Raw genomic sequence first — 27440 nt, forward strand, 5'->3', positions numbered from 1 at the left:
TTTGAAACATGTTTCGAAGATTTACATTTTCGCACACTTTCGCGACAAGTACTGTCACTGCAAACTAAAACCTGTTTCACTAGATTCAAGAAATAACATTGTAGCAACCATCATAACACAATTAATGAAATCATATCTTTATTATTAATCTAATCACAAGCATTCAGTATTTTCAGCAAGACTTTTTTTTCTTCCAAAGCACTTCCAGAGAAAGTAACCACCGTTATTTGAGTTAATTAATATTTATGTGTGTATGTACCCGCGCAATAATTTTTTTTATATCTTATAGAATTTATGTATTATTGATCGCAGAGTATAGTTTGCTAATGATTGCTCATAAGCTCGCGATGGTAAGCCTGTTTTCTGCAGTTGAATGTACAGCGAAGATCTCTAGCTTACCAACTCGCTTATTCGAGAGATTCGTGGCGGCACGACTTAGAATTTACTTATAATCCCAAAGCAGTCTTAAAACTTTGTCGATAATCCAATTTTCAAGCGCTTGAGAAATAAATCTTTAATCTTTTTTTCTAAGAAATTTTTTTTTTATTATTATATGAAATATTAATTCATTAATTATTGCAAAATTAAATTTAAATGAGATTTATAGACGCAACAATTATATCGATATATTATATCGGTATTATGTTTGTAAATCGACACGCGTTTTAATTCTTTAATTTTTTTTTTTATTCTCGAGGCATGTATAATTTATTTTTTTAGGGTTTAGGTTTGCCAAGGCAAACTCATACTTTACATAATTGAGTAGAACGGTAAAAAAAAGCAAGAATCACGTTTATATGATCTTATATAACTATCTTTATTAAGCATAAATTTTGAAATATATCTAAGACGAACGTGCTTAATTTTGATCGTCCAACGGGGGATTTCTAAAACTCTCATAAGAGTCTTGAATTGGAATGGTTACTGCGAAGTACCTACCATCGACCCTAATCGTTTGAAAGAGACACGCGGGAGATATTCCTTGTGATCGTATTTTTCCTAGTTTACACGACGGAAAATGTTACGTGACGATGTAATGTGTGTGCTATCCGCTATGTGTGTTCTATCTGCTGCAAACTGAATTTTGAAATAAAACCCAGCCGCGGATATAGTGTTTCATATAAATATGGTAACATAATATCAACCCGCAATATTATATACGTGATACGAGTGTAATATGAAATGGCTAATTCAAACATTTTTACTTCCGTCATGCACGTATAATTTTGCGTATATTTACATATAACCGGCGAGTTATTGAAAAAATTCACGGCCGTCAAATTTTATTATCACTTAAATCTATATATTCGCCGCGTCGTAGTTCCTGCCATACTTGTCTGTTCGACGAGTAGCATTCGGCGAACGAACGATTTTCACGGAATAAAAGCGTCGATTTAATGCATGTATCTATCGTGTCTCGCCATTCCGCGGAAATCGGGATGAATAAGCGCAGTACATGCGCAAATCTCGATGAATACTCGATGGATTGCATTTTCAACGGTGCTACCAATAATTTTCAAACTGGCACGAATTCATTTCAGTGGCTTCTTTGCATCAAAAACCATTCTATCAAAATACCAGTATGTTTTCATCGATATATTATCGACAAAAATTGTAAGTGCGCTTACAACTCTATGTTTCGGCAAAAAATCCAAAATTTTATCGATTACAGTTTATCATAACAATCGCATTTACGATTACGCACAAAAAAGTAGAGTCGAAAAATAGAGTTTAAACGATATCTATAATTTTTTTGATGAATCGATGGTCAGATTTTTTAGAAATTTAATTAATTAAGATTAGCAATGTGATTCACATACGAAATATCTTTCTGTAAATATAACCGCTTTTTTATCATTTTTACATACAAGTTGTTGTTTGCGAAACACTCAAGTGCCGTCTTTTTGCTGCTTTCAAGGAGCTTAATGCATTTAAAGTTAAAGGGGAAAATAATATTCGTCTGCTTGAGCTTCTCTCAAACGAAAACAATAAGAGGTTTATCTTGTTTAACTACAAACATATAAATTAATTTACTTTACGTCAATGGCAGACTTTAATTTTCCGCCATCCTTGGTCCTTTCGCCGTCGTTATTACGCGAGGCCTCGCCGTACAATTCTTCGTTTCAGAACACGATCCGCGCGGTTCTCGATTATCTCCTCACGTTCTTCCTATCAAATCCAAGGTTTCCTAAAGCAGCGGGGCGTCGCATTGTGCCTCAGCATTGTGCTCGTAATGGACATCCGATTCACAAAATGAAACGGCCGCGGGAGTTCATAAAAAGATCTGCGCGATAGATGGCTGTGCATGACGGTTAATTAACGCGAAGATATTTCGTATATTGTGAGTACACGCGAGTAAGTTCGAACAATCTCAGCCGGGAATCACTGATCATCGATGTATTGAAACGACAAGTTAAATGATAAATCACACACGCGCTTATAAATGTTGTTTGTTAATGTTCGCCAGCCTATTCCCCCGCATTATACTTTCATAATCTGTTGCCGCGAGATTGACCGTTGATTGATCGCGGAGCCATCGTCATTATTCGCCGATTAATTAACGGCGTATCAATTTGTAAACTTGTATACCGAAAATGCCGTCATTATTAATGCCGTTTTGCGACCTATACGTTTACAAACGACTGCACGAATCACGCGTGATTAGCTTCGAGCGGTTACATTATAATGCATTCCGTTTGACAATAACCTGGTTAACTTCCGAGAATGGAGCGTTTCAGAAATTATGACATAATGTTTGTTTAATCCATTAATGATCGAAACTTGCTATCGCATATAGAAAAGAAATATCCATTAACAGAAATTTATTATTGATCATCGTTTAATCAACCTCTGGATTGTTTTTCGCCGCTTTAATTAACTCGTTAGAAAATATCGATATCGCCCACAGCGATTATTATACATATTGCTATGGTTTTATCCGAAATCAGAGAGAAGGTATGATTTTGTGGATTTTTATTATAATATCTACCGCATCTAATTTGTGAAATTTAATGAGTGATGTATATGTATAACGGATAACAATTTTATATTTTGAAGATAAAACTCATCGTACAAAAATATGTAACGGAGCGTAACCCGAAAGCTGTAAATCGTTGTTTGCTTAAAATACGATTTCAAGAAATTGGTCGGTCGGCGGTCCTGCCACGTGAAGTTTAATTAAGCGAGAGTTTAATCAGGCCGAATGTGAACTTATGTGCGGACACAATTTCTCCAGGCATCGATCCCGGGCGTTATAGCCCCACAATGGAGAGACACTGTAGTAACTATTGTCTGCGAAAATTACATTTAACGTAAGGTGGCGACCACTTAAACATGAAATTAATGACGGTTTGTTGGTTGAGGACTATGAAATAAATGGCGCGACTCATTGAATTCATAAATAGGCTATAATTAATCATCTTGAATTGTCTCGAGTTTGAAACGGCCAACGAAACAAAGAATCCTCCTTTAAACTGCCGTCCAATCGCGAAGATGCGCTCGGAATTAGACGGCGACACCTTCGTCGGAGCATCGACACGCTATTGATATCAGTGCCAAGTCGCTTTTACGGTAGTACCGACGCCGCCGGACGTTCTCCAAAAACTCGTCGAAGCTCGATCGTGATTGAGTGCAACGGTTTAGTTACCGGAACCAAAACGGAACACCGCTAATTACAAATATTTCCACGTAGCTGTTAGATTTTATTTATTTATTTATTTATTTTTTTTTTTTTTTGAAAAAATGTTCTCGCAAAAGAATTTTAATTTTAATTTTGGGAATATTAAAGAAAGTGTGTGATAAAGAAAGTGTATCCAATGAGTAAAATAACGTGATTGTGCCTTTCTCAAAATTTGTAAAAAGAAAAAATTTTATATTTATAAAATTAAAAATATTTGCGATATTAAAATGATGTTGACTAGAAAATATTTTTATTTATATTTACATTAAATTTACCGGAATATAGTATGTAGCGAAATTTCCGTTGAAAACGGATCGACTTTGTTAGAGTTTCCGGCTCTCAAAATAAAAGAAGAGAAGATTTATTAATTGGCGTGATCACGAATAACCGGTCTTGCTTATGAGAGCAATCATGTTTTTGTTGGAACAGTTAGCGCGGGAGTGATTCAGTAAGAATGTAGGAGAAAATAAATGAAGTGAGAAATAATCTTCCTAGAACATTGTCGTATAAAAAAGAAAAAAAAAATTAATCCGTGAATCTCTCTTCCGGTAACAAATTCAAATACCTGTCATTTTAAAAGCTCCATCCATTTTTCTTCCGACACTAAAAATACAAAAGATTATGCGTTACGTATAAAACACTTGTTCAATAAAACTACAACATTGAAGAACGATATCGTGCGAGAAATTATGGTACGATGATGTAACAAATCAGGGGATTTATGAAGGGATGCATTTTCACGGAACAGAATGTTGATGGAGATTGTTTGCTGAAGTTCCAAGTTTGAACTATTTCGCTCTCGCACGCGTAGTTTCTCCATAAACAATATGCGGCGGTGTTTGGTATTCTTGGAAGCTTGTAAACGCTTCAATCATTCTTGAAATTTTCCTTCGCAAACCCGTTCGCGCGACCATATGGTGCATCCAAACGTATCTATTTTTGCACAAGACTTTCGTCAATAAAAATGCGAATGCACATTTCGCTGCAAATGTTTAATATGTGAAGCACACGAAATACGTTTTACATTTTGATGCAATGGCTAAAAACAGAGTGCAAAATGAAAAATAATAGGTTCTAAATATATGAATAAATAAAAGTGATTAAAAATTTAAAAAAAATTTCTTTTTGAAATGACATATATGTATATATATATATATATATATATATATATTTTTTTTCTTTTTCTTGAAAAAATATACTCGAAAGATTGTTTATGCAATGATTAAGAAAATAGTTTTTGTAAATTATAATATAATAGTGTTTATTTGAAGATTGTTAAAAGCGTATTAATGAATTGATTAATGCAATTAATAACTTTGTTGAATAGCACTTGAAATATTATTTTCACGCTCCCGTTATATCGCGGCATTAATGCGCATTTGATTACAACGTCATTGTGTCACCTTTATTCGCGTTTGCTGAATACACTCGACAATAATGGCCGACTATGTCGAGGGAATAAAAGCTGGAGATGGAACAAGAGGGAGAGGAATATAGAGACAGTCCGATACTTATGACACGCTTTCAAAGCACGAGAAGCGAGAGAAAAGGGGGATTTGATTCGTGACATATATCCCCGACGTTCTCTTCGCCATTGGTATCGATCTCTCCGACGATGGGCACGCCCGCGATACTCGATTGAAAGCACTCGTTCGAGCAGCTTCAACAAAAAGCGGCGTGCAGTTTAAACAAATCACAAAAATTTATTTCCAAGCCTAAAATCCGAAAATAAAAGTTTAAATGTTAATGAAAAAGAGTTGCTCTCGTATTTGAAAAATTTAAATAATAAAATAAAAATTAAATATTAAAATTTTTTAATGCGAGGCAACTAAATTTGTAATGCAAAAATATATATTTGAATATACATTAAATATATATTTGAATATATATATTGAAATATTTTAATTTGCATTAAATAATGTGTTTCGAATAAATTTTATTTTTTAATTAATGAAACGCAAATGGCATTTCCAATGAATAATTATACGTCTGAATTGATTTTTTGTCATTTTTGGCCGTTACATAGGCCTTCTATTTTGCTTGAAATTTGCGGAACGGCAAATCGAGTGGACTTTGATGGACAGTGTACATTGAAAAATATATATTCGCGAAATATCGCGCGCGGACTGTTTTTGCACGATGATAGACTGGGTGTCGATCGTACGTCACTCAAGGCGTCGATTCAGTGATTACATGGTCGCCGTGCCGATCAAAATACGAAAACGTCGAAGAGCGAGACGAAGCAATCGAAAATTGGTTTTGCTCAACGATCGCGGCGCTAATAACGCGATTTCGCGTGATTCCGAGAACGATGGAGATACTTGCAAATGCTGCTGGAGTAACGTAAGTTGCTTCGGGCAAAATTTTGCATCAACCAAATAAATATCAAGAAAATTAATTATAAAAATTAAGAAAAGAAGCTATATAATTGCGTTTTTATAAGTTAATATCTAATGTGAGTTAATATCTAATGATTGCGAGATATTAATCTGTATCTAACGCCTTTTTGATATTTTCACGAGGATTCTTAATATTTGATGTATATAAGATACTAATGAAATTATTTTTTTTTCTTTATTGCAGAAAACAAGATACGATAATGCAGGGGTGGAGGAACAATTGCCGCCACCGCCTTCGCCGCCACAGTTAAAAGAAGCGGCTCAACTCGATGGAGTTCCTAGACCGAATTCAGTCGACCGTATCCTTCATTCTGACGGTATCCAGCACGTCAGCCATGAAGCACTCAACAAGGTAAGAATACTTACAATAAAATATACAAGAAAATTGAAAAAAGAAAGTTAGCTAATGGTTTAATATCGTATGCCAAACAGATGCGAACTGTTTGCGGAAAAGTAGAAATAGCAAACTTTGGTTGAATAGAAATCATATGAAAATGTTGCAAGAAAGAGAAACTTCTTTGTAACTTGAGCATTTAAATTCGTTGCTTTGAAGATTTAAATTCTGTGCAACAAAGATGGGGGGGAGAATAAAATAACAGAGTAAAGGCACAATGCTCGTTCAGGGACAATGACTGGCGCATGCGTATACGAGCTCGAAATATTCGCCACCTACGGTTTCATCCCCGAAGATACTCGCCTCTACCGCAAAATCGATAGATGCGGCTTCCATGCGGCTGGTAACGGTCGGAGAACAGACCTTCCACGTTACCGAGTGTCGTAATTCCCGACAAACGTTAAGGACTTACGTGTATTAACTGATGCGCTAACGTACAGAGAATCTAACGTTATATTCGTACTTCATGCGTGCACTATCAGCTTTACGCTTACGCGTATCGATGCAACTAAAATTAAAAATCATCCGATCATAAATTCTGGCAATCTAAAAATTCTATCAGTAAACTTAACTTCTATCAATAAAATTCTTGAATAAACTTGTAAGAATAGCGGGGAAATTTTGATTCGAGTCTGTATACTTTTTATTCCTACTTATCGGAATCTAATTATGATTGTATCATAGTAGTTTCGATATTTAAATCTCGATTGGAATAATCGAGGCACCCTATCTCGAAATAACTTGCCGCACCCTTCAACAGAGGGCAGGAAATCGCCTCGAAACTCACCGCAAAACCGCACGATCCCGCTACCGTCTACCACGTGGTAAGATCGACATCTGCATTACCCTGACCCCGTTGACTGGCCGCAACACGTGGACAAAACAGTTCGGCCGCGACTTTGCAGCTCGTCGGCTCCGGGAGCTGGACATGTAACGCAACGCGACGCAACGCGACGCGACGCGACGCGACTCGGCTTGGTGATTCCGATGGTGAGGTGCATGATTCGGTCGCAAAACAGGACTGTTCGACCGCAGAATTATGACAAAGAGATACGACAGAGAGGATGTTCCCCTCCCCCGCAATGAACTCGACGTCCTTGGATACTCGGGTGTGAAAAACCGAAAGGCGTTTATTGATCGCGTTTCTCGGAGGTGTAATGTTTTTCTATCGTTGACCGATCGATAACGGGACCGATGTGGAGCAAAATATTATTCGTGGCCGTAGGTCCGGCGCGAAATGGCACGAATTGTGAAGTGCACATTCAAATTAATTATACCGTGCATTTATTTAATTACGTCGACAGGTTGACCAGCTGCCGAGAGCCGAATGCATGAATACATCGAGTTTCTGCAAACGCACACGGTTATAATAATTTCAATCGTATATAAATATAATTCAGGAATTAGGTTAATTAATTCAACGTGCGCGCGAGCTTTATCGCGTCACCGCTATCTCGACCACAGAGATAATTACGTAGTTTTAATTACAGAAGAATACGAGTTTATGTGATAATGCCCGTATCATTTCCAAATATAGTTATCGTAAACATCGAATCGTTACGTTTTATGTCATACATTTAAAATGTTTCATTTCAAGTTATCTGTTGACATTGAAATAATATCGAAAATATCGTAGATTTTCATTCTAAGAGATCAAGTATAAAAATCAATCCCCGGAAACTTTGATACTAAAACTTTACTAAAACTTTGAAATTCCCTGTAGGCATTCTGCATTCATCGCATGAATCAACCGTGATGCGTATCGAATTTTGATGCATTTTTCCATCTCTGAGAGAACTGAGCAGAATCGTTAAACACAAATTGTGCAAACGCGTGACAATGTGAGATTCTCGTTCGCGCGATAATTTAACGGATGATGCATGTGTGTCGAAGAACACGAGTCATTTCCACGAGATTAATGGGTGATTTACGTGCGATTTGTCACAGCCGCAAATTAAAGTCGCACGGCTTAAAAGAGAGCGTTTTAAAAGAAATGCATTTTGCGAAAGCGGTTGCAATCGTCTGTACAACGCATTCTCGCGCACCGTTGAATGAGATTTGGCGATGAGAAAAGTGTAATGATAAACCAGATACACGTGCTACAAGTGGTCGATGCATTCTTAGTCTCACTTCGTATCGAATGATTTTATATCTCGCATTCGGAATACAGTTATTTCGCGATTGAGACGCGTATTCAAAGCGCATGTTTTCGTAATTCTTACAGTGTTTTCCACTGTTGTAAACGCAAATTGTTTCACGTATATAAATATAGAGTAAAAATTTATATTTATTGAGAATGCATCAATTTTTTTCCTTTAATTATTTACCCAAAAAGTAATAATCTTATGCACACTATATATATTTTTTACAAATTAAATTATTTGCAAAAGTTTGTTACAGTCAAGTTTCGAAGCGCGTTAATACCTTTTTAAAGTTATCTAATCGATCAATGAAACTTCTTCGTATTGTGCCGCAAGTTCAGGAGCAATCGGTAATTTCTTACAAGAGCACGAGCATTGTAAATGCTCGCTAGAAACCAAGTTTCAGCTACTTAAGGCAAGAGACACCGGTTATACCGAAGGTAACTACAAACTCGTCGCGCATCAGGAGGGTCGTTTCAACGTTATACATAATTTATGTCGCGCAATAAATTACCATTTCTATCATCTTTAATCTAACACAATGCTACGTGAACAGCGCGATGATACTATTTTCTTCCGACAAGTAAATGGCGAAACACGAATGTATTTTCCGTGACATTTTCTCTTTGCTATCTCTGCGCATATTTGCCTTTTCCTTCTTTCTAGCTTCCGTTGTTTGTAAATTATCGATGTTGTTTTTTTTTTTTTTTTACCGGAACTTCTCTTATTGCGACGATCTAGGCCAAGTGAAGGAATATTCTAGATGTAACTTCTATTAAATCGCAGGCACATCGTGACTTTTTATATGCAAAATAATTTTTTTATAAAACAGCTTCGTAGGTTTTATATTAATATAAAAAATAAAATAAATGTTTAGAAAAATATCTGAAAGGAATAAATTTTTTGCGTTTACACGGAGAAAATGAACATAAAATGAACTGTGGGTATTCCAAAGAATTGAATTTTCCTCTCGCGAGTGTCATTATGAGAAATGAGGATACATCAAGTCTGAACGCTAAAACACGAGAATCGAAATTGCAAGCTTTCATTAAAGTCTAACAAAAAATGATCTAGATACGAGAAAAGGTATGTAATGTGGAAGTGAAAAAGATTAAGGTAGATGAGGGTCGAACACATTTTTGCTCTACGTACGGTTCAGCACCGGATAATCACCATTCTTCGCATGACCTAGAACGACCTAGATACTACCTCTGATGTTGCCCATTTTCTTGGACGATTCTCGGTCAGCAAAACGTTCGACGATAAACTTCACTTTTCTCCAGGCGCGAGACCCGATTTTTAAATCATCGGAACTACGCGAAGAATTTTCGATATCTTTTAAGTTTGTGAATAAAACAGGAGAGAAAAGCTATTTCAGAAACGCCGCTGTAAATATAAAGCAATATACTTTAGTAATGCATTTAAAAATTATTTGAAAGATATCCAAGACATTTATTTTAGATACGAGAAACGTTACAAAATTTACGAGCAAGTCGTTTTTGATGTATAATGAATAAAATAAAAATTTGTTTCTATCATAATGAACCGCAATTAATTATTCTTTCCAATTCATATTATGGAAGAATTGAATTGCCCGCGTAATATAATTTGTGAGTTAACGATATGTCGGAGATTTACATTAGATTATTTTATATAGAATAAAATTATTTGCTAAATTTTTAATATGTTATTATCAAAATCTTTCTATAACATCTTTTTAATATTTTATAAATAACAAGCTAATAATTTTCATCAAATTGCATGCGCAATGTATGTAAAAATATTGTGAAAGTGGATTAAGATAAGAAACAAGTACAAAATTATACTATATAAAAAATTTAATATTTTAATATTTTTTAAATTATTATATATGTAGAGAAAAACGTTGTTGAATGTATTTAATTTTTCTATAATTATATGTATTATATAATCTCAAAACTAATCGCGCGCGTTAATGTGCATGCATGTTAAACAGTAAGTAAGTCACAGAAATTATAGTGTAATGAACTTTTTGCATTGTGTCGGGTTTTACTTGACATTTACTTCAAATACTCGAACATAATTACTCTCGAGTATATTACAGGTCTTGTAATAATTATTGCGGCGAACCAATTTAGATCAATCCTGCGCATTTTTTATCATGCGCGCCGGCAATTATCGCGCAAGTGTGCAAAGTTCATGATTTTGTCCATAATTTTGCTCGCCTTGACATTTAACTATATCGACCGGATTATACTCTCGATTAAATATTAAACGGAAAATCTTTTGCATTTGCGGATTTTACATTATTTATTATTCACTACGAATGCTCGAAATTATTTTAGTATGGATGTAATTAAAATTGCTTCGCACGCACGGAAAATTCATGGAAACTCGCGGAAACTCCCAGCAAAGTTAAATTACAAGCTGGATGCAAATCAATCTACAATCATTCGACAAATCGTGATTCGAGCGAGTAGACCGCGCGATAAAATTAAATAACAATTGCGTTATCGCTACGCGTGTTGTTTAATTTGCACGATACGTGTTACGATCAACTTAACGTGCCATGTTACTTCTAATCTAATCGCGATTAACCCCTCGCGACCATGCAGCTGCGTAGATTGAGCTAGCCATGAGTAAGAATCGTGATATGAGACAATATTGCATTCGATACATACAATTACATTACCTATAAATAGAAATCTTGCAAGATTTTTAATGATAGTCCAAGTGCTGTTGTATTTTCAAGCGACATTAGATGTCAGTTTTAAACCTGTATGAATAGAAATCAGACATGAAATACAAAATATACGAATTTCAACAGAATCAATTTACATGCATGCAGGCAAAATTAGATTACTGCAAATTAATAGAAAGTACAAGGGAAAAGAACGCGCGCGCGCGCGCGCGCGATTTTCTACTTTGAATATATGTATCGAAGCTTATTTACGTGATACGAGCAAATCAATCGAAAGTCTTTGTGAGACTCCGGGTTAATAGCGCAAACATGCGTGCTTCGAGAAACGAAGACGGGAACAGCTGTTCGATATCGCGCGACACGAAAGCTGGAAGGCAGCGCGCTTAACGACTTCGTGACTCGCGAGTGATTCTGGCGTGACTTGCATCTGACTGAACTACTCCTTGTACCAGCTTTTCTCAAGACTTTTCCTCGATTATACGACTTTCGCATTATTCGCGCATTTTGTTATAAATGCAGAAATCGGATTAATCGCATCTTTCAACTTATTATCTTAATATAATTTTTCTCACGCGTTTTCTGTGAATAAAATGATAAACTTATAAAAGAGATGTACGTATACGTATATAAATAATAAATACTAAAAGCATAAAGTAAAATTGTTTTTTTTTTATATCGAATTATCAGGATTAAAATAACGCATTATACGTTAAATTTTATATTATATACGTTAAATATTATACGTTAAATATTTCTACTTTTCTTGCCGCGATTCAGTCGTATTCATTCGAGATATGTATATCTCAAGCACATATATAAAATTGACATCTTTAGAAGAGTATATAATTATAAATTATATTCTCTCTTTTTCTCTGTCTTGTCAATGTATCTTCTGTACCGTGATATCCTTCCCAGATTAAAATGAAAGAATAAACATGCATAAATGGACATCTCAAAGGAAAATTCTCCATTTAGTTCTCCACGATCCGTTAATGATTGATATCTTTCATTGAAAGAATGATTTTTCTTGATATACTACGAAAAATATCGCATAAAACGGCGCATTCTGGCAGCCAACTGTCAAATGGCACGCAATACAATAGCTGCATTGTTCGCACCGCACAGCGGATGCTTTTAATTAAAAGCTACCGCAATGATTTCTCTCTCTTCTTCTCTTATTTTTATTCATTTCTTTTTTTTTGTTTTTTATTTACCGAGAGTGCTCTTGAAAGCATCACACCGGCAGACGATATCGATTTTGGACGACCGTAAGCGTCGAAAGCTCTCCGCCGAATTGCCTTCGATTCTGTATTTTTCAGTGTAAACATCTTTAGACGCTTATCAGAAACCGTTTGTAATTTGTTTACCGAAACAATGAAGTTTCCACTCATTGTCTTGCAGACGATATGACGCGTAAAATCTTGCTACAAATTGATTGCAAAGTAGAACGCCTAATTGGATCTTTTCCTATAATTGTTCCCCACATAACAAAAATCCAAGACTTTGAAAAAAATTAACACAGAGTTGCAATAAAAATAAAAATTTTGCAAAATAATCCCGTTTTATAAGACTTCTCTATTTGAGGAATATATTATTTTTTTTAATATAGTCATACAATTTAATCATTATATGATAATCATTCTGTTTTTCTAATCTTAGTAAAATGCATTTCTTATGCATTTCTTATGCCAACAAATTAATGTTTTAAAAATTTCGCACAAGTTCTTTCTTTGGTCTTCGTTATACAGAATATAATCTTTCTCCTTGCAATGACATTTCGTGTGTCGCGACTGCATTAGCTATAGCTCTCAAAAATAATATTCGTGACGATTCCGCGCCCGACTCTCGAGCCGCTTCAAAGTAATCATCAACATCGCGATGAAACACCAGCCAGCGGCAAGGTTCGCTATGATAACAATACACTTGTCAGCATTCAAGTTTCCGATGCGCAGTGAGCCGCCGTTTCAATGAGGCCGGGATCCCCCTGAAAGCATTCCGGCGGGATTGTTTCGGGAATGGATGCGGTCTCTCCCGAGGGTAAATGCAGTTTTCGCGAGGTGGCAGTGCGATTCGTCCCGCCGCGCAGTCGGTCGCACTGACACAAATGCATATGTACAGTTCTCCCGATATATATATATATATAACGTGTGCATACGAATATACACGGAGATAGGCGAGTAGATAGATATATAAGTAGTCCGCGACACGACCGAGAGAGAAATAGAGAACGAGGACCACCTACATATACGTGGGAAACACACCCACACACAGCGCAGCCGACGATGTGTGTTCGCTAGTATTCCAAGTACGCTCAGTGACGTAGGTCAGTGCTCGCGACTACGGCCCGCAAGCTCCCCCAGATTAAAGCTCGCGCTTTCCGCTGGGAAAGCGAGAGGGAGCGCCGTCGTTATCTCTATATGCAGCATCCGGTCATGCAGAGGCGCGTACGTAAGATGCTCTTGCGCGAGAGCGCGGCCGTTCATTATAAGGTATTTAAAGAGTGTCTTGTCACATAGTGTGCACATTGTGTTATAGCCGTGCTTGCAAGTGCACAATGTTTATTCGTTTTCTCGCGTCGTGTCGATCAGGGCACGTCGAAAAGACGACTCTCTCTCTCTCTCTCTCTCTCTCTCTCTCCTTATTTGGAAATTATTCCGCATTCTTCATCGCGATCGTAGGTATTCTCTCCGATAAAGCGTGATGAACTGTTGAATTAATTTAGGATGAATCCGACGTGCATGTGTGTGTTACTCATTGCTCACTTGGCACTCCTCTCCCTTGTGTGTATACGTGTATGTATATATATGTATGTGAGATTAGATTGACTATCTCTGATTGTGAGATAAAACTCAAACTTTTGCTTTGAAAGTTTGTTGACTTCTATTAATTTCGAGAACTAATAAATAATTAATGATTATAACTTTAATATATTTATTATTAATAATATTGAAAATAAATTTTAAATTATTTATAGATAAACAAATACACATACACATCGAAATTTATTAATGCAATTCAATTGCATGCATTAATTAAATATATTAAGAATAAATGTTTCGTTATTTTCTTGAGACTATCAGATTTAAATATCATTATCAATTAATTTACTTTCTTATTTGAATAAACTTGATTATTATGCAGGAATTTAAAACTTAGTTATCCGAAAGGTATTCCAAGAGAATTTAAAACTTTTGTGCTCTCTCTCTCTTTTTCTCTCTCTCTCTCTCTCTTTTAATTCATTTGCTGTTGAAGATGTAAAATAATCTAGCACACATAGCTGTAATATTATTAAATTATGCGCCACAATATTATATATGTAAATGTGCGCCACAGTATTGACTTCGCTCACTTATTTATCTTGGCACGTATCATCATCCGGGCTTTGATTACTGTCAAAATATTTGGCAAATCAATTTCTCGATAACCGTTGGATCATCGATAATATCATCGCGTAAAATGTCACCGCGAATGCATCCAATGCAGGTTATGTGGGAAATGCAAAGGGTGCGCTCAAATAAACATACGTGTCAAGACTACATCATAGAGCTTGGTCCGTTGAACACATATCGCAAGTGTACAAAGTCAGTGATACAGGTCAGCGTGCGCAGCGACGGCCTGGAAATTGCACCTTTTAAAATCCGCGTCGCGAATCCGTCGCGATAGCATCCCATTTCCATTAACTCCATCGCAGATTAGTACCGTGAAATTAATGGCAACATTTCACATTTCCGACGAAACGCTTCCGAAAGGCGTTAATCTTATAGCAAAGTATAAATCCGGTGTAAACGTCAGAGTACTTGAGCACTTTTTTTTCTCTTTAGCTCGTGCATTTCAATTTAGTTAATGCAACTTTGAGGCGAAACGTTTATTTAATCCAACTTTATTTTATCTTACTTTGCGTTTTTTATCTTTCCCAACGGATGGCATCATTTCCGAGCCAGGCAACGAAATAAATTTATTCGCGTAATAGGGTCACAGATGAAATTGAGGTTGTAGAACATGATTCAATTAAAGTCACATGTAATCGTACGTCGTATATCTATTCGCGCGATATGCAAATAGCATTGCGAAATTCTGCAGTAAGGTCGAGTAAATAAACAGGAATTGTATAATGAACTTTGTGAAACGATGCGATGTATCGTCGGCCTTGGCCACATCGTGTTTTGTCGTTGAGATTTATCGGACAATGAGCACGTGATATTTAACGATATGCTGCGGAGACGCTAAGTCGCGACTTCCTGCGAACGCAGGTGTTGCCTACGCAGATCGCAAATCGTACGCCATATACATACGACGTCGCACACGTGCGCGACGGATGTGCATCGCGCGAGATGACGTGCGCGTTTATTCTTTGTCGTAGCTTATTGAAACGCAATCTTTGTACCGCCTGTAACAGAATAGTGCGACGATAAATCATTTGCCGCTAAGAAACCTGTCGCTGACTCTTCTCTCGGAGAACAGCTGGCGTTCGCAGGAGGCGTAGCTCGAAATTAGATGTCATGTTTTGATTGCAACATAATTGCATTGAAATAGTGGAGAAAATACATATTTTATCCCCCTTCCCCTTCAAAAAAAAAAAAAAATAGTAATAATTGATTTTGGATTAAAATTTAAAATATAATTATGTATTTTGATACTTATAAAATAATTCTTTCCATTTTCAATTTATATATATAATAAACACATATATCTTTTTTTTATTTTTGTAAATCCTTTCCGTGTCGTTCAATTAAATTGAAAGAAGCGAGCGGCATTATAGGCTATTTAAGGAAATACCGATGGTGAGCTAGTGTAAATTTAACTCGTGCCTGTGCAAGGCTTCGTGGCATCCATCGAGAATATCTGATTGAATAATTCAAATCGTTTATCGATCCCGTCATGGATACACCGAAGGGAAAAACGATCATTCTCATAAAAGTCTTCTTAAAAAACTTTTAAAGTAGCAGAAATATTGTATTACACGCAAGAAGAGTTTCGATTTTTATGTTGTTAAGTTCGAAACTAACAGGAACAATTTTTTGCCAAGATTGTAAAGTTTGTAAATTGCTTTGTAAACATACACTATCGCGACTATAAAATGCCAATCGGACTACCGGGTCGTTCCAGCTAATGCGTGATGTTATCGACCGACCTCCATAGCTCATCAGAGTGTACTACAGATCTACGATTATTATGTTGGAATTCATCAACTACTCCGGATAATGGAGCCTATAGATCTTGAAATATTTAGTGTCTTTGAATTGTCAATTATTTATATTATGCTTCATAAGAGCAAATAATTAATCGTTGCAACGATAATATAAATATATAAAATTCATACATCATTAGAGAATTAAAAATTAAAAATTAATTTAAAAAGAGAGACATCATTCTTATATAAAGATATTTTTTTACAACAATTTTATGTGCAATTTTAGGACACATTGAATTATCTCTAATGCAAATGTAATTGGCATATTTCTAATTAGCTATTTCCAATGAAGGATCCAATGAACCTTCTAATTTAGAAGGAAAGAAATGGTGTTAAGACTCAAATAGGTCAATCTATATTCTGATGTTACTGAATTAGATAGAGTCAATATCAAACATGAACATGAATATTTAGCTTGACAAAAAAAGTAAAAAAAAATTATAATAAATCTAATTAACTTTAAAAACATTTCAAATAAACTATTTTAGAGACAAAATATAAATACACGTTTGAATGTTCATTAACTTTGTCTTAAACAACCGCGAGCGATTTCATTATTTTTTCTTTGATTTATGCAACGTATGGCGACTTGTAAAGCGGATCGTTTACCACATTTTATATTTACTTCAAAGTAAATAAGAGAAAATGCATTTTAATTAAAGCCACATCGCGGAAAATATATATTACGAAATATTCGTTTTGCTTCTTGTAAATATAAACACGCGAATAAACTTTGCAATTACTTTAAATTCTCTTTTTATGCTCGTTTCTCATCGTATGCTAAATAAATATTGCGCGACTATATTTTTGCAGACCATATCTTTCTTTTTATATTAATAAAATATAAAATTTAGAAACGCATTAGCCTCTATATTAGCATTTACAAATTATAAGTTTTTGTCGCACGATTAAAAAAAGAGAAAGAATTAAAAAAAAAAAAATTACGTAGACAATGATCTTTAATACATTACGACACTATTTTATTACTATTATGCAAATGGTCAAGTCTATCATATACCCTTCATATTTGAATCGATATTCATGTACGTGTGTATAGAGGCAGCCAGTAGCAATTGCATGTTACTGCACATTACGTTTGTTTATTTATTGTATTTGAAGTCACAATAAGTGTTGATCAATAAAGACTGCCGCACAATCAAAAACATAAGGAACAGATATTAGAGATAAGGACTGACTTGGTTTTTGTTAAAGTAACTTTTTTTTCAATTCTGATTTTTTGATATGTGCATAACTAATATAAACTATGTACATACTATATAACATGGAAAATTGAAAAAAAAGTTACTTTAATAAAAGTCAGGTGAGTCCTTATCTCTAATATTTGTTTCTTGTTCCTTATATTTTCGATTGTGTGGGGGTTTTAACAAATATTAAAGTCAGTCTTCAAACGCGATGAATCGATGTGTGAATTAAGCCAACTTCTCGTTCGCTCTTCTTGTTATTTCTCTTCATGATAATAATGCTAACTCGTACATTAACGCCAAACCAATTAGCGTCACGATTCGAAATGACAGAAAGTCTGTGCTTTCTCTGTTCGACTATGTACGATAAAGATATTTTATTTTTATTATCTGATTATAATATAGGATGAATTTTTATATTTCATAAAAATTATATAAAACAAATGAAAAAGTTAAATATAATATTAATAATAGAACAAGAAGTTGACGATAGACTTTATAAATTAATAGCATTATTAAATTTGATTAATAGATCCAACTTGCGATATGATTATTTTTTTGAAAGTCCTTTATTTTTCGTAAATAAATAGATAAGCAATTGGAAGCAAACGCGTATATACAAAAATTTTTCAATTAGCGAAATTCACCTGAACTATTCCAACATTCTTGCGCTGCCATTGGCATCAGAAGTTACATCGCGTTTACGGCTGAGTAATTAAAACAACCGCGCCGATTAGTCCTCTGTCTACAGCAGACACGCGCAATTCATTCACGTTTGGGGAAACATCGATTAGTTATACGCACATATGGAGTAACTGAGAAACTTCCGTTTGCAATCAATTTGTCACTTTCCACGCGTTTATACAAATAAAATATGTACATTTACGAAAAATATGAAACAAGCTAATCAACATTAATCTAGTATTCATGTTTTAATGCTCTTAAAAAAAAAGACAAATTATTTTCTTTATTTCAATCTTTATGTATGAATTATTTGTTTTATTTCAATCTTTATGTATGAATTATTTGTTTTATTTCAATCTTTATGTATGATAAATATAATTAAAGATAAAGCAAAAATTGGATCTCGTGAATTTTTTTTTTTTTTTAAAGAGATACATTGCACTTTTATTTTTAATAAAATATGACATTATTAAAAGTATTGTTCTCTTATAATAATTTTGTTTTGATAGACGTCTTTGGATTGATTTGAACATAAAATCAATAAAGTTGAAATATCGATATAATAAGCTCATTATTCTCAAGTATCATCAGTCAAATCATCTCTCACAATGCATCTAATTGACAATTATTTATAACAGAGAAGATTTGAGAAGATATATAGCGCGAATAGAAGAAAGAATATGAAAAAGAGAAACATTCTGTTGACTCACCGAAGCGTGTTGAAAAACAAAGTCGACGGGCGGTGGCTACCGACATCGGTAACTCAATTGCATTTCCATCAGACGCACGTCAGATCAAATGTACCTTGAAGCATTGTTGTCCTTTCTTTCTATCTGCTGGAAATTTGATTTTTCGCGTTGTCCAGTAATTCGGTAATTGCACGTTATGCAATTAAAGTGTTTTCGTTGACTTCTCTAAGCTTCATTTTATAATCTGAAATTATTTCAACACACTTATGTATATATATGCAAATGTATGTATGTGTGTAATTTGATATAAAAATATGATAAAATATGTCAAATATTTTTACCAGAAAAAAATCGATCTCTGTCTTAAAGAATTATGATTCTTATTTACTCAGTTTCTGTTAAACGACTTTTAAATTAGGTTATGAAGTTTTACTAATGAATCGCATTGCACTTTACGAAGAAACGAGAAATAACTGTGCAACAAATTACTGTGAGTAATTTACAAGTATAAACTTCTAACTGGAACAGCTGAGAAAATAGCGAGCAATTAGTGGCAATATATGCTCAAGAGCAACTGACGTGTAACTGACCGAAATCCAAAAACGGACAGCCGTTGAAAAATTACGATACGAGTAGTAAAACGGTTCAAACGATTATTCATGCAGAAAAAACAGAGAGAACAAGAGGGAGGCATAATATTTCAGAAAATCTTTAAGAAATATGCAGCTCATCAAATGAGTGAATGAGAAAACAATCTGAAATTAAATTTTTACTTACGAAAAGAGATGAGAAAGATTTAAAAAATTTTTTAAATAGCGATCCGATTTTGCAGCCCTCTGTTGATAGATTTATTCGGACGGTATTGCAGTTCCGCAGTTGCATGTGTGACGTGAATTCCTTCTATATCGACCAGTGCACATCGACGGATACTGGCTGCTTGTCAGATGTCGCCTACTGTCTACCGTCTGTTATTTACCCATAATTTGAAAATACAATAATTATTTTGCGATAAAAATATATATAATTTTGTAATTGTTTCTAATTGTTTCTATTTTTCCACAAAGTTGTTAATAATCATCGTAAATATATAAGAAAGTGTTTAAAAGATTGGACCATCAACGCAAAAATATATTCTTCAATTACTAGATTATTTCTGTAAAAACTATTATAAGTGTTGGCAGCACTGAAAACGTTTAAAATAATAACGGCATTGCAGGAGCACTAATAAAAGTGCGTTAAAAACAATCACTCCAAGAGTTGAGAACAGTCTTTTAATTACGCGGCCGAGATTGCGTCGCGAAGATAACGAAAATATTTTGCGCGAAATGCGAGAAATATTGTGTTTGTTGTCTGCAAAAACAACAATCGGACAACTTTGAATATTCGATTCGCGATCGATTCGCGAGTGATTCGGGCGCGCCGGCTCGTAGTGAAAACTTAAATCGCAGTGTCGACGCAATCCGTGTGAGAAAAACGTTCTCGAATATGCCCCCGACTACGCCGACAGATCCAGCCATGTGCTCGCTTTGTCCGCGTTCGAAGAAAGCCCATCATCCGAAAAAGCTCGTGCGCTTCGACTCCATCGTCGATACCTTCTCCATCTCAGACTTCAATGTGGCCGTCAATGAAAGGGTAAGGCTATCGATATTCCAGTCCTAGAATTTTCAATTTTAATAGAATTTAGTGTTACTTATTCGATAATTATTCTATCGTTAGAGTAAATCGAGAATTTTAACATATCGTGTATCGTTGCGGAAACAAGTTTTACAACGATATGTATACTTTTTGATATAATTTTGATAATACAGTAGATGAAATTGAAATTTAAAAATTGTAATATTTATAATATAAATTGATTTTTAGTAAATTGATTTATTTGATATAATTAATTGATATTTAATTGCGATAAATATTATACTAATTAATTTGAAGTCTCTTTCTGAAGAATTGTAGAGTGATATCCATTTTTACATTAATAATAATTTGCACAAATTCTTTCCCGTCTTATCTTATAGTAAGATTAGTCCTGCCGTGACGTGCAGAAAAAAAAAGACATAAAGGAGATAAATGGAAGATTTACAAATTTTCTCATATATTACAAAATTTCCGTGCAAAATTCAACGATGTGGTTATCGACATTGCTAACGCCGTTAATGACGTGTAAATGTTAAAGATAGCGCAATAACAAATCGACCGTTACATTAACTGCATCCACTCGGCCCAGATTCTCGACGATGCAGATATATTTTATGAAAATGCAATTTCGCAAAAATTTTTTATCGGATTTTCAAATATTTCACGCTTCAACATTTTACGATATTCAATTTTAATCTAACGATGAGTCGTTTTTAAAATTAATCGTACTTCTGCCCTCTCTTTTACTTGTCATGCGATTTTCGTTTTGCATCTATTTTCGCAACTCTTGTCGTCTCCTAAGCGATATTTTAGCGATCTTTAACGCGACGCGAAGATTGAATGACGAAAGCATTTTCACGTAGCTATCATTGCTTTCGTAGAGGCAGAATACTTTTCTATTTGATCACTTGTATGTGAGCGTAATCGCGTAAAAGCCGCGCGCTGCATTTCACTCTTATCACTGTACTTGCTTTGCGAACGAATCTTGCACACTGTAAGAAGCATCCGCAAACGCGCCCGTTTCTGCTATCTTTACGACTTTCCTATCGACAGCACGACACGAATGCGAAGCACATTATGTATATGCTCGAGGCATAAATGGTCGATTGCACGAGCTCGCCCGACCTCGCAAAAACTGCTCTCGAAAGAAGCGCGCGGAGAACGGCTAATCGATCTTTTTGAGCAAAAATTTCAAGACATCTTTTACTTTCTTAATATATCGCAATCGCTTATAAGCGCTTAACGAATATTGTGCGAAGTAGGATACATCCGTTTGCAAATTCTTATGAAATATAAGTCAGACTCTGAAATTTATTTACTCATATATCGCTATAATAATTAACGGGAAAATGAAATTATTTTATGTACATAGAGAATTAAAAAAAAAAAAATATTTATCAAGCAGAAAGTCATTTTTAAATATAATATTGAGAAAATGGGAAATTGGAAAATATTATTCACATTTTATGTAAAATGTACTCCGTGAAGTAGTAAATGTGAATTTCGTACATATTAGATAACCAAATATTTTCATTTCTATATTTTAACCAATCCATCTCTTCTTCTTTCTTTTGAATAATACAGTATTTTTAATTAGTAGCAAGTATTCATTATATGAATAATATCAGATAACAATGCATATTTATAATTTATATATATTCAAAATTTTGGCAGCAATTCTTTTACGAAAAATTTAATGTGTCGAAATGTAGACCAAATACTCATTATTTTAATTAAGCCACGAAAGTATGATCAAGTCAATTGAAAAAAAAAAAATCATATAAACCGATATGTGTATGTGTGATGTGTGTGATTTTTAAAATAAAGTGCACATTTTTTTTTTTTTTATTTGTCATTCTTTTTTCTTTATTTGACTCACGGAAACACCACGAAAATGCGATTTTTATCTATCGCATTTTATCATCTTTATAAAGTTGTATTGTTTTTATTCTCGAGATTTTAATATTTAACAAGAGAATTCATTTATCTATGACAGCACAATTTTTATCTTTGAAAACTTTTATAAACGTAATCTCAAATTTTTTTTATTGTAGCTTTCTTGAATGTTTTTGATTTTTAGTTTTATTTTTATTTAGAAAATTCCAGCGCGGTCTTTTATATTTAAGTTTTTTTTTTTAAATTTCTGTCATTCTATTTTATCGTAAGAAACATTGTATAAATGTTTTTTTTTAACATTCCCTCGAAATTGAAGGCTTCCCCGATACCTTATATACATTTTGTTAGGGGAATAGTTGATAAAGGAAACAGCAGGTGGCTGATAATGCCCTTTTCTTTGTAAGCTAAATCTACCGCTATTTTTTTATAACACCGTCCATGTTTGATGTGTTCCCGAGATGTAAATTACCAAGTCCTCTTTCTCTTTTCCTTTCCCTTTCCTATAATGTTTCGCACATATACGCTGCCACCTATATATTTCTTTCTGGTCGTGCGATCATTTACATTTATTAGAAATCAATATCTTTTGCACCATATTTACATTCCTTTTACATTTATTACATTTTACTAATTTTTCCTCGTTGCAGCAAAGAACTCTTAACCGTATAAAACTATTTTAAAATCTTGCACATCAGATTGTTTACACAGTCATTCAAAAATATGATTTTAAAAATCGCACATAACACATGGTACACACGAAAGAGATAAGATAGATAGATAATTAGATAAATAGGATAAATAGGTAGGATAAATAGATAAATAGGTGGATAAGTGAAGAGAGAAAGAGAAAAAAAGACAAAGTAATATTTTTATATGTCCAAGTTTGTATAAGTTCTTAGATATAAAATTAATCGAATATTCTGTCTCTCTCTTTCTCTTCTTCCCTCATACATCGTGTATTACGGGTCTTTTAAGACCATGTTTGAGGAGAATAGTCAAGACGCAGGTGGGCGGGGGTAAACGAAGATCAGGTGTAGTCGTGTCGACACGGGATCAGCTAACATGTAAAGTAGCTTAAAGGACCCTCAAATGACAAAGAGCTGACCCGTTCGATCAAGCCAAAGGTTCCTTCGTTCTCGAAGATCCTCGTCTACCAGACCCACCCTCGAGACACACTCATGACTTGCTCTCTTTTGACCCCTTCTTGTTCCTTCTTGTTCCTCTAGGCGCAAGCATTTTCACGGAAATGTTATCGAAAACCAATTTATTTTGTCGATTTATCGAGCGATTGGCCGAGTTACGCGGTGGCGGCCGATTAGCATAACCGCATTGTCGGCTATTTATGCGCCTGCGATTTCGACACCTGACGTACTCATATATTTCGAGGAAGGATCAATCTCTTAAATCCATTTCAATTTCGCCGAGAGGCCCGACGATACTTTTATTATCATTTACAAAGAAACACGTAAAAGCAAAATCAATTATGTCGCTCGAAGTTTCAATTCTTTCATTGAATAATTCTCAGTGAATAATTTTCATCGTAAATAACTTTCATCGTTCCGTGAGTCATGATTAACTACAATAACGAAAATATTATTCGATGAAAAAAAGCGTCCGCCGCAGAAAACACTGACGCTTGTACGACGAAAAATGGCGCGCGTAAATTGCGATTTATCGTCGTTCCGTATCGTTGGTCGTCATATCGAACAACGCCGATGAAATGAATGTTAATTGCCGCGCGTTTGCGTTCCTCATCAACTTTTTTTAAGCGTGAAACGAGCTTGTTACGAATGTTTGCCGCGGACCGTTGAAAATGGCGATATAAATGCGAAAGCTATGAATCCTCTGTGACTCTGCCCTTTTATCATTTAACGTCGCTGCGACGCTCTGACGACATAATAAACTTTTACGTATATTATATATAAGCTGTAATAAGCGCGCGCGGTGCTACAAAATTGCCGCAATTAACCGCGTTATTTTCCTCATACGTATTTGCCAGCTGTTGAGAGCGGAAATAAGAAAGACTCCTCTGGCTAATCTTTTATTGCTCTTTATGATGTCGCGAACTTCTCTTATTTTATAAATTTTCATTTTGTTTTTGTATTTTCTCGCAAAATCCGTGCTTTCTCGCGCTCTATGTTTGCATTTATTTATTTTTACCTTTTTTTTCTTTACTTTGTCAATAATTATGGATTGTTTATATTCTGTTGCAGGTAAGTCATGCGTTTTTCCTCTCTACTGCTGCATTACATGTGAGTAATTTTTAAAAAAATATACTATAATTTCTAAAATAAAAATATACACTTTCTAAAATAATTTTAACTAACACAAGCGCAAGATACTGCGCGAATCGACTTGCTCTTTCAGTATCAAAATTCATGTACGATTTAAAGAATATTGCAAATTCTGCGTTTTACAATGTCTTTTGAAGGCGATCGCTGAAGGCGATTTTTTAACAATGAGTCTAAATCAATGACAAGCAGCATAATCACTCTAGGCAGAATATACCATACATGTAGTCGAGATCACTTCGCAGCAGACGTGATACGTCTTTCACCTGGATTCTCTTGGCCGTTCAGGAAAGCGAATACGCGGGAGCGCGAGGTAAAAAGCGCTCGTTAGAATTAATTCGAAAAGACGCATGCCACTCTGCGCTGGAACGAAGTTAGTTCTCGGTGACAAAGGGGCGAATGCGACGTGGAAGATGGCGTGGAAAGTCAGTTTCAAAGCTCTTGCCCGACAGCCGACTGTGCATGATTGTATCGCGCGGTACAGAAAGAAGACCAGAGAGAAAATATAATAAGACGCGCTTCGTGGAAATTGCAACATTTTTGTTTTCTACACAAATATGTACATGTGTATCGTAGCGATCATTCGTCGAAATTGCTCGTGCAATACGCAGACTCGATACTATTATTATCTTACATTTTGTATGCTTCAACCACGAATTAGTCTATTTCTGTTCCAAATTTTTTAAAGAATTGACCGCGCATAGCCGATTGTCTCTTTTGACCGTTTTCTTTCTTTGTTTTTAAGCAATTCGACATCTTGTCATATAAAAATTATGTCGCGACTGCTGATCTTGAGAGATCGTGAAATTACGAACGAATTTTCCGCTGTAGCGCGCCCGAGGCAAATATTGGACCGAGCGAGGGAGAGCTCTTCTCGCACACAATCTCGTCCGCGTTCGCTCGCGTTTTTTTATTTTATTTAATCTCGTCGTAGACTGATATAAAAGGAACCATCCGACGTGGGATAACGGCAGAAATAACCGGCACGTTCCTTATCAGCGTCGACCTAAATTACGACGTCCGTTTCGACTCGCGCGCGCGCGGCCACTTCTTTCCCGATTCTTCTTTTATAATCAGTTTGACGCGACGGGAATTTTAAGGCCGTCCGAACGTGTTCGCGTCGGTATCGCGCGAGAATAACGTACGTATACGTACGTACGGTACGTGCTCGGTGCGAATAGAGCGGGCTTATCACGTAACGAAACGTACGTGCGCGCCCCGTCCTGTCCCGCTTGTCGGTCGTCTCTCGGAATTAGCAGCGAGTTCTCGAACTTCGCGGCCGGCTCTGCCGCAATCCATTCGCCTTTCTCGTACAGCCAGGATTTAGGAATCCGCCGCTGCTAATCGCCGCCGGGATAATCCGATTATCGCGCGTCCACCGGCGCGCTCTTAATCCTAAACTCACGCCCGTATCAAATACATCTGTTTTTATCACTCAACAGATATAGATCTGTTAATCTCCTTCTATAGAAATTTAAGCTTGCTTTAATTTTTAATATTCTTATGAACGCGGAGATATTAATTGCAATTTTGCGATAGTTTATGTCTTTGGAAAGAGTTTTATTGTAATTGAGATTAAAGTAACTTTCTGAATTCTTGAGAAAATATATAGTAATGCGGCTTGGACGGGAAACGGACACATAAACTCCATCAACTATATATACATGTGTAAAATTAAATTCCGCCGGTATTATTAAAACTATTTTATCTGACAAACGGGACAGTTAATACGTTATAGTCATTTTTGCGCGAATATTACTATTAGACTCAGTACTCACCTGAATTTCTCTTGACATTTCGCAGCGACATATCTGTTACTATCCTCTTTTGTCTAAATTCGCATATGTTCTTTGATAAATTTCCCAAAAGTTTGCTAATTCACTCGTGTGAATGAAGATCAACAAGAATACGAGATACGCTTCTCTTGAGAGGACTCTCTGGTCTTAAATAATTCAGACGCACTGACATAAATGTGCATTAACTCGTATAATGTGGAAAAGAAATTAACTTTTGATAGCGTTTCCATTTTCACATTATAATTAATGAGAGAAAGTAAGGATAACAACAATTGTTATCGCATTAATTATTCCAATTTTGTCAACCTTTTAGCATGTTTTTTTTTTTTCAGCAGTATAACATCTAAATGCGTATGCCGTAAAACGTAACATAATATTCGCCATAATACCACGGAGATAGTTCGCGAATGAAAATTTCAGTCCTCCAGTTCAATTTATGTAATTATTACAAGAGAGCATTCGGCTAAGCATTTTCGCTTAGCAGCAGCATCCGCGGTTATTTTGCAATCTCGCGTAAAACGGCGTATGAAAACGGACGTTGCAAAAAGCGTGGCGGGCAACGGTGGAGCTTGCAGCTCGGTAAATAATTGCGAAAGAGCCGGCTGAAGAGAGTGGGCGGCTCATTTCAGGTACACACTCCTCCTCTCTTCAGCAAGTAACGAGCTTTGCGTAGTAACCCTAATGGATATTACCCTGTCCGCGATGGATATTAAATTATAACCGAGTCTATCCGAGCCAACGCTGCTGTACTCGCATGTCGCTC

At 35.3% G+C, this 27440-nt stretch overlaps 1 protein-coding gene and 1 long non-coding RNA gene across 14 annotated transcripts in view; one reads left to right on the top strand and one right to left on the bottom strand.

Annotated features, from left to right (window-relative positions):
• The window catches only part of LOC126859069 (uncharacterized), a 36066-nt gene extending 15521 nt beyond the window's left edge, over positions 1–20545 (bottom strand). Inside the window, exons 1-2 of the long non-coding RNA XR_007688751.1 lie at positions 19837–20545; positions 19081–19303 (exon numbers count right to left, since the gene is read on the bottom strand). This is a non-coding gene — a long non-coding RNA (uncharacterized LOC126859069). The remainder of the gene's footprint in view (positions 1–19080; positions 19304–19836) is intronic.
• LOC126859014 (disks large 1 tumor suppressor protein) overlaps positions 1–27440 on the top strand; it is a 236832-nt gene that overhangs the window by 54580 nt on the left and 154812 nt on the right. For all 13 annotated transcript variants that reach the window (XM_050609873.1, XM_050609875.1, XM_050609874.1 and 10 more), the window contains one exon: positions 6263–6430. In XM_050609873.1, the coding sequence (XP_050465830.1) occupies positions 6263–6430 (168 nt within the window). The remainder of the gene's footprint in view (positions 1–6262; positions 6431–27440) is intronic.

This window comes from Cataglyphis hispanica, chromosome 2 (assembly GCF_021464435.1).
Source record: "Cataglyphis hispanica isolate Lineage 1 chromosome 2, ULB_Chis1_1.0, whole genome shotgun sequence".
Taxonomy (NCBI): Eukaryota; Metazoa; Arthropoda; class Insecta; order Hymenoptera; family Formicidae; genus Cataglyphis; species Cataglyphis hispanica.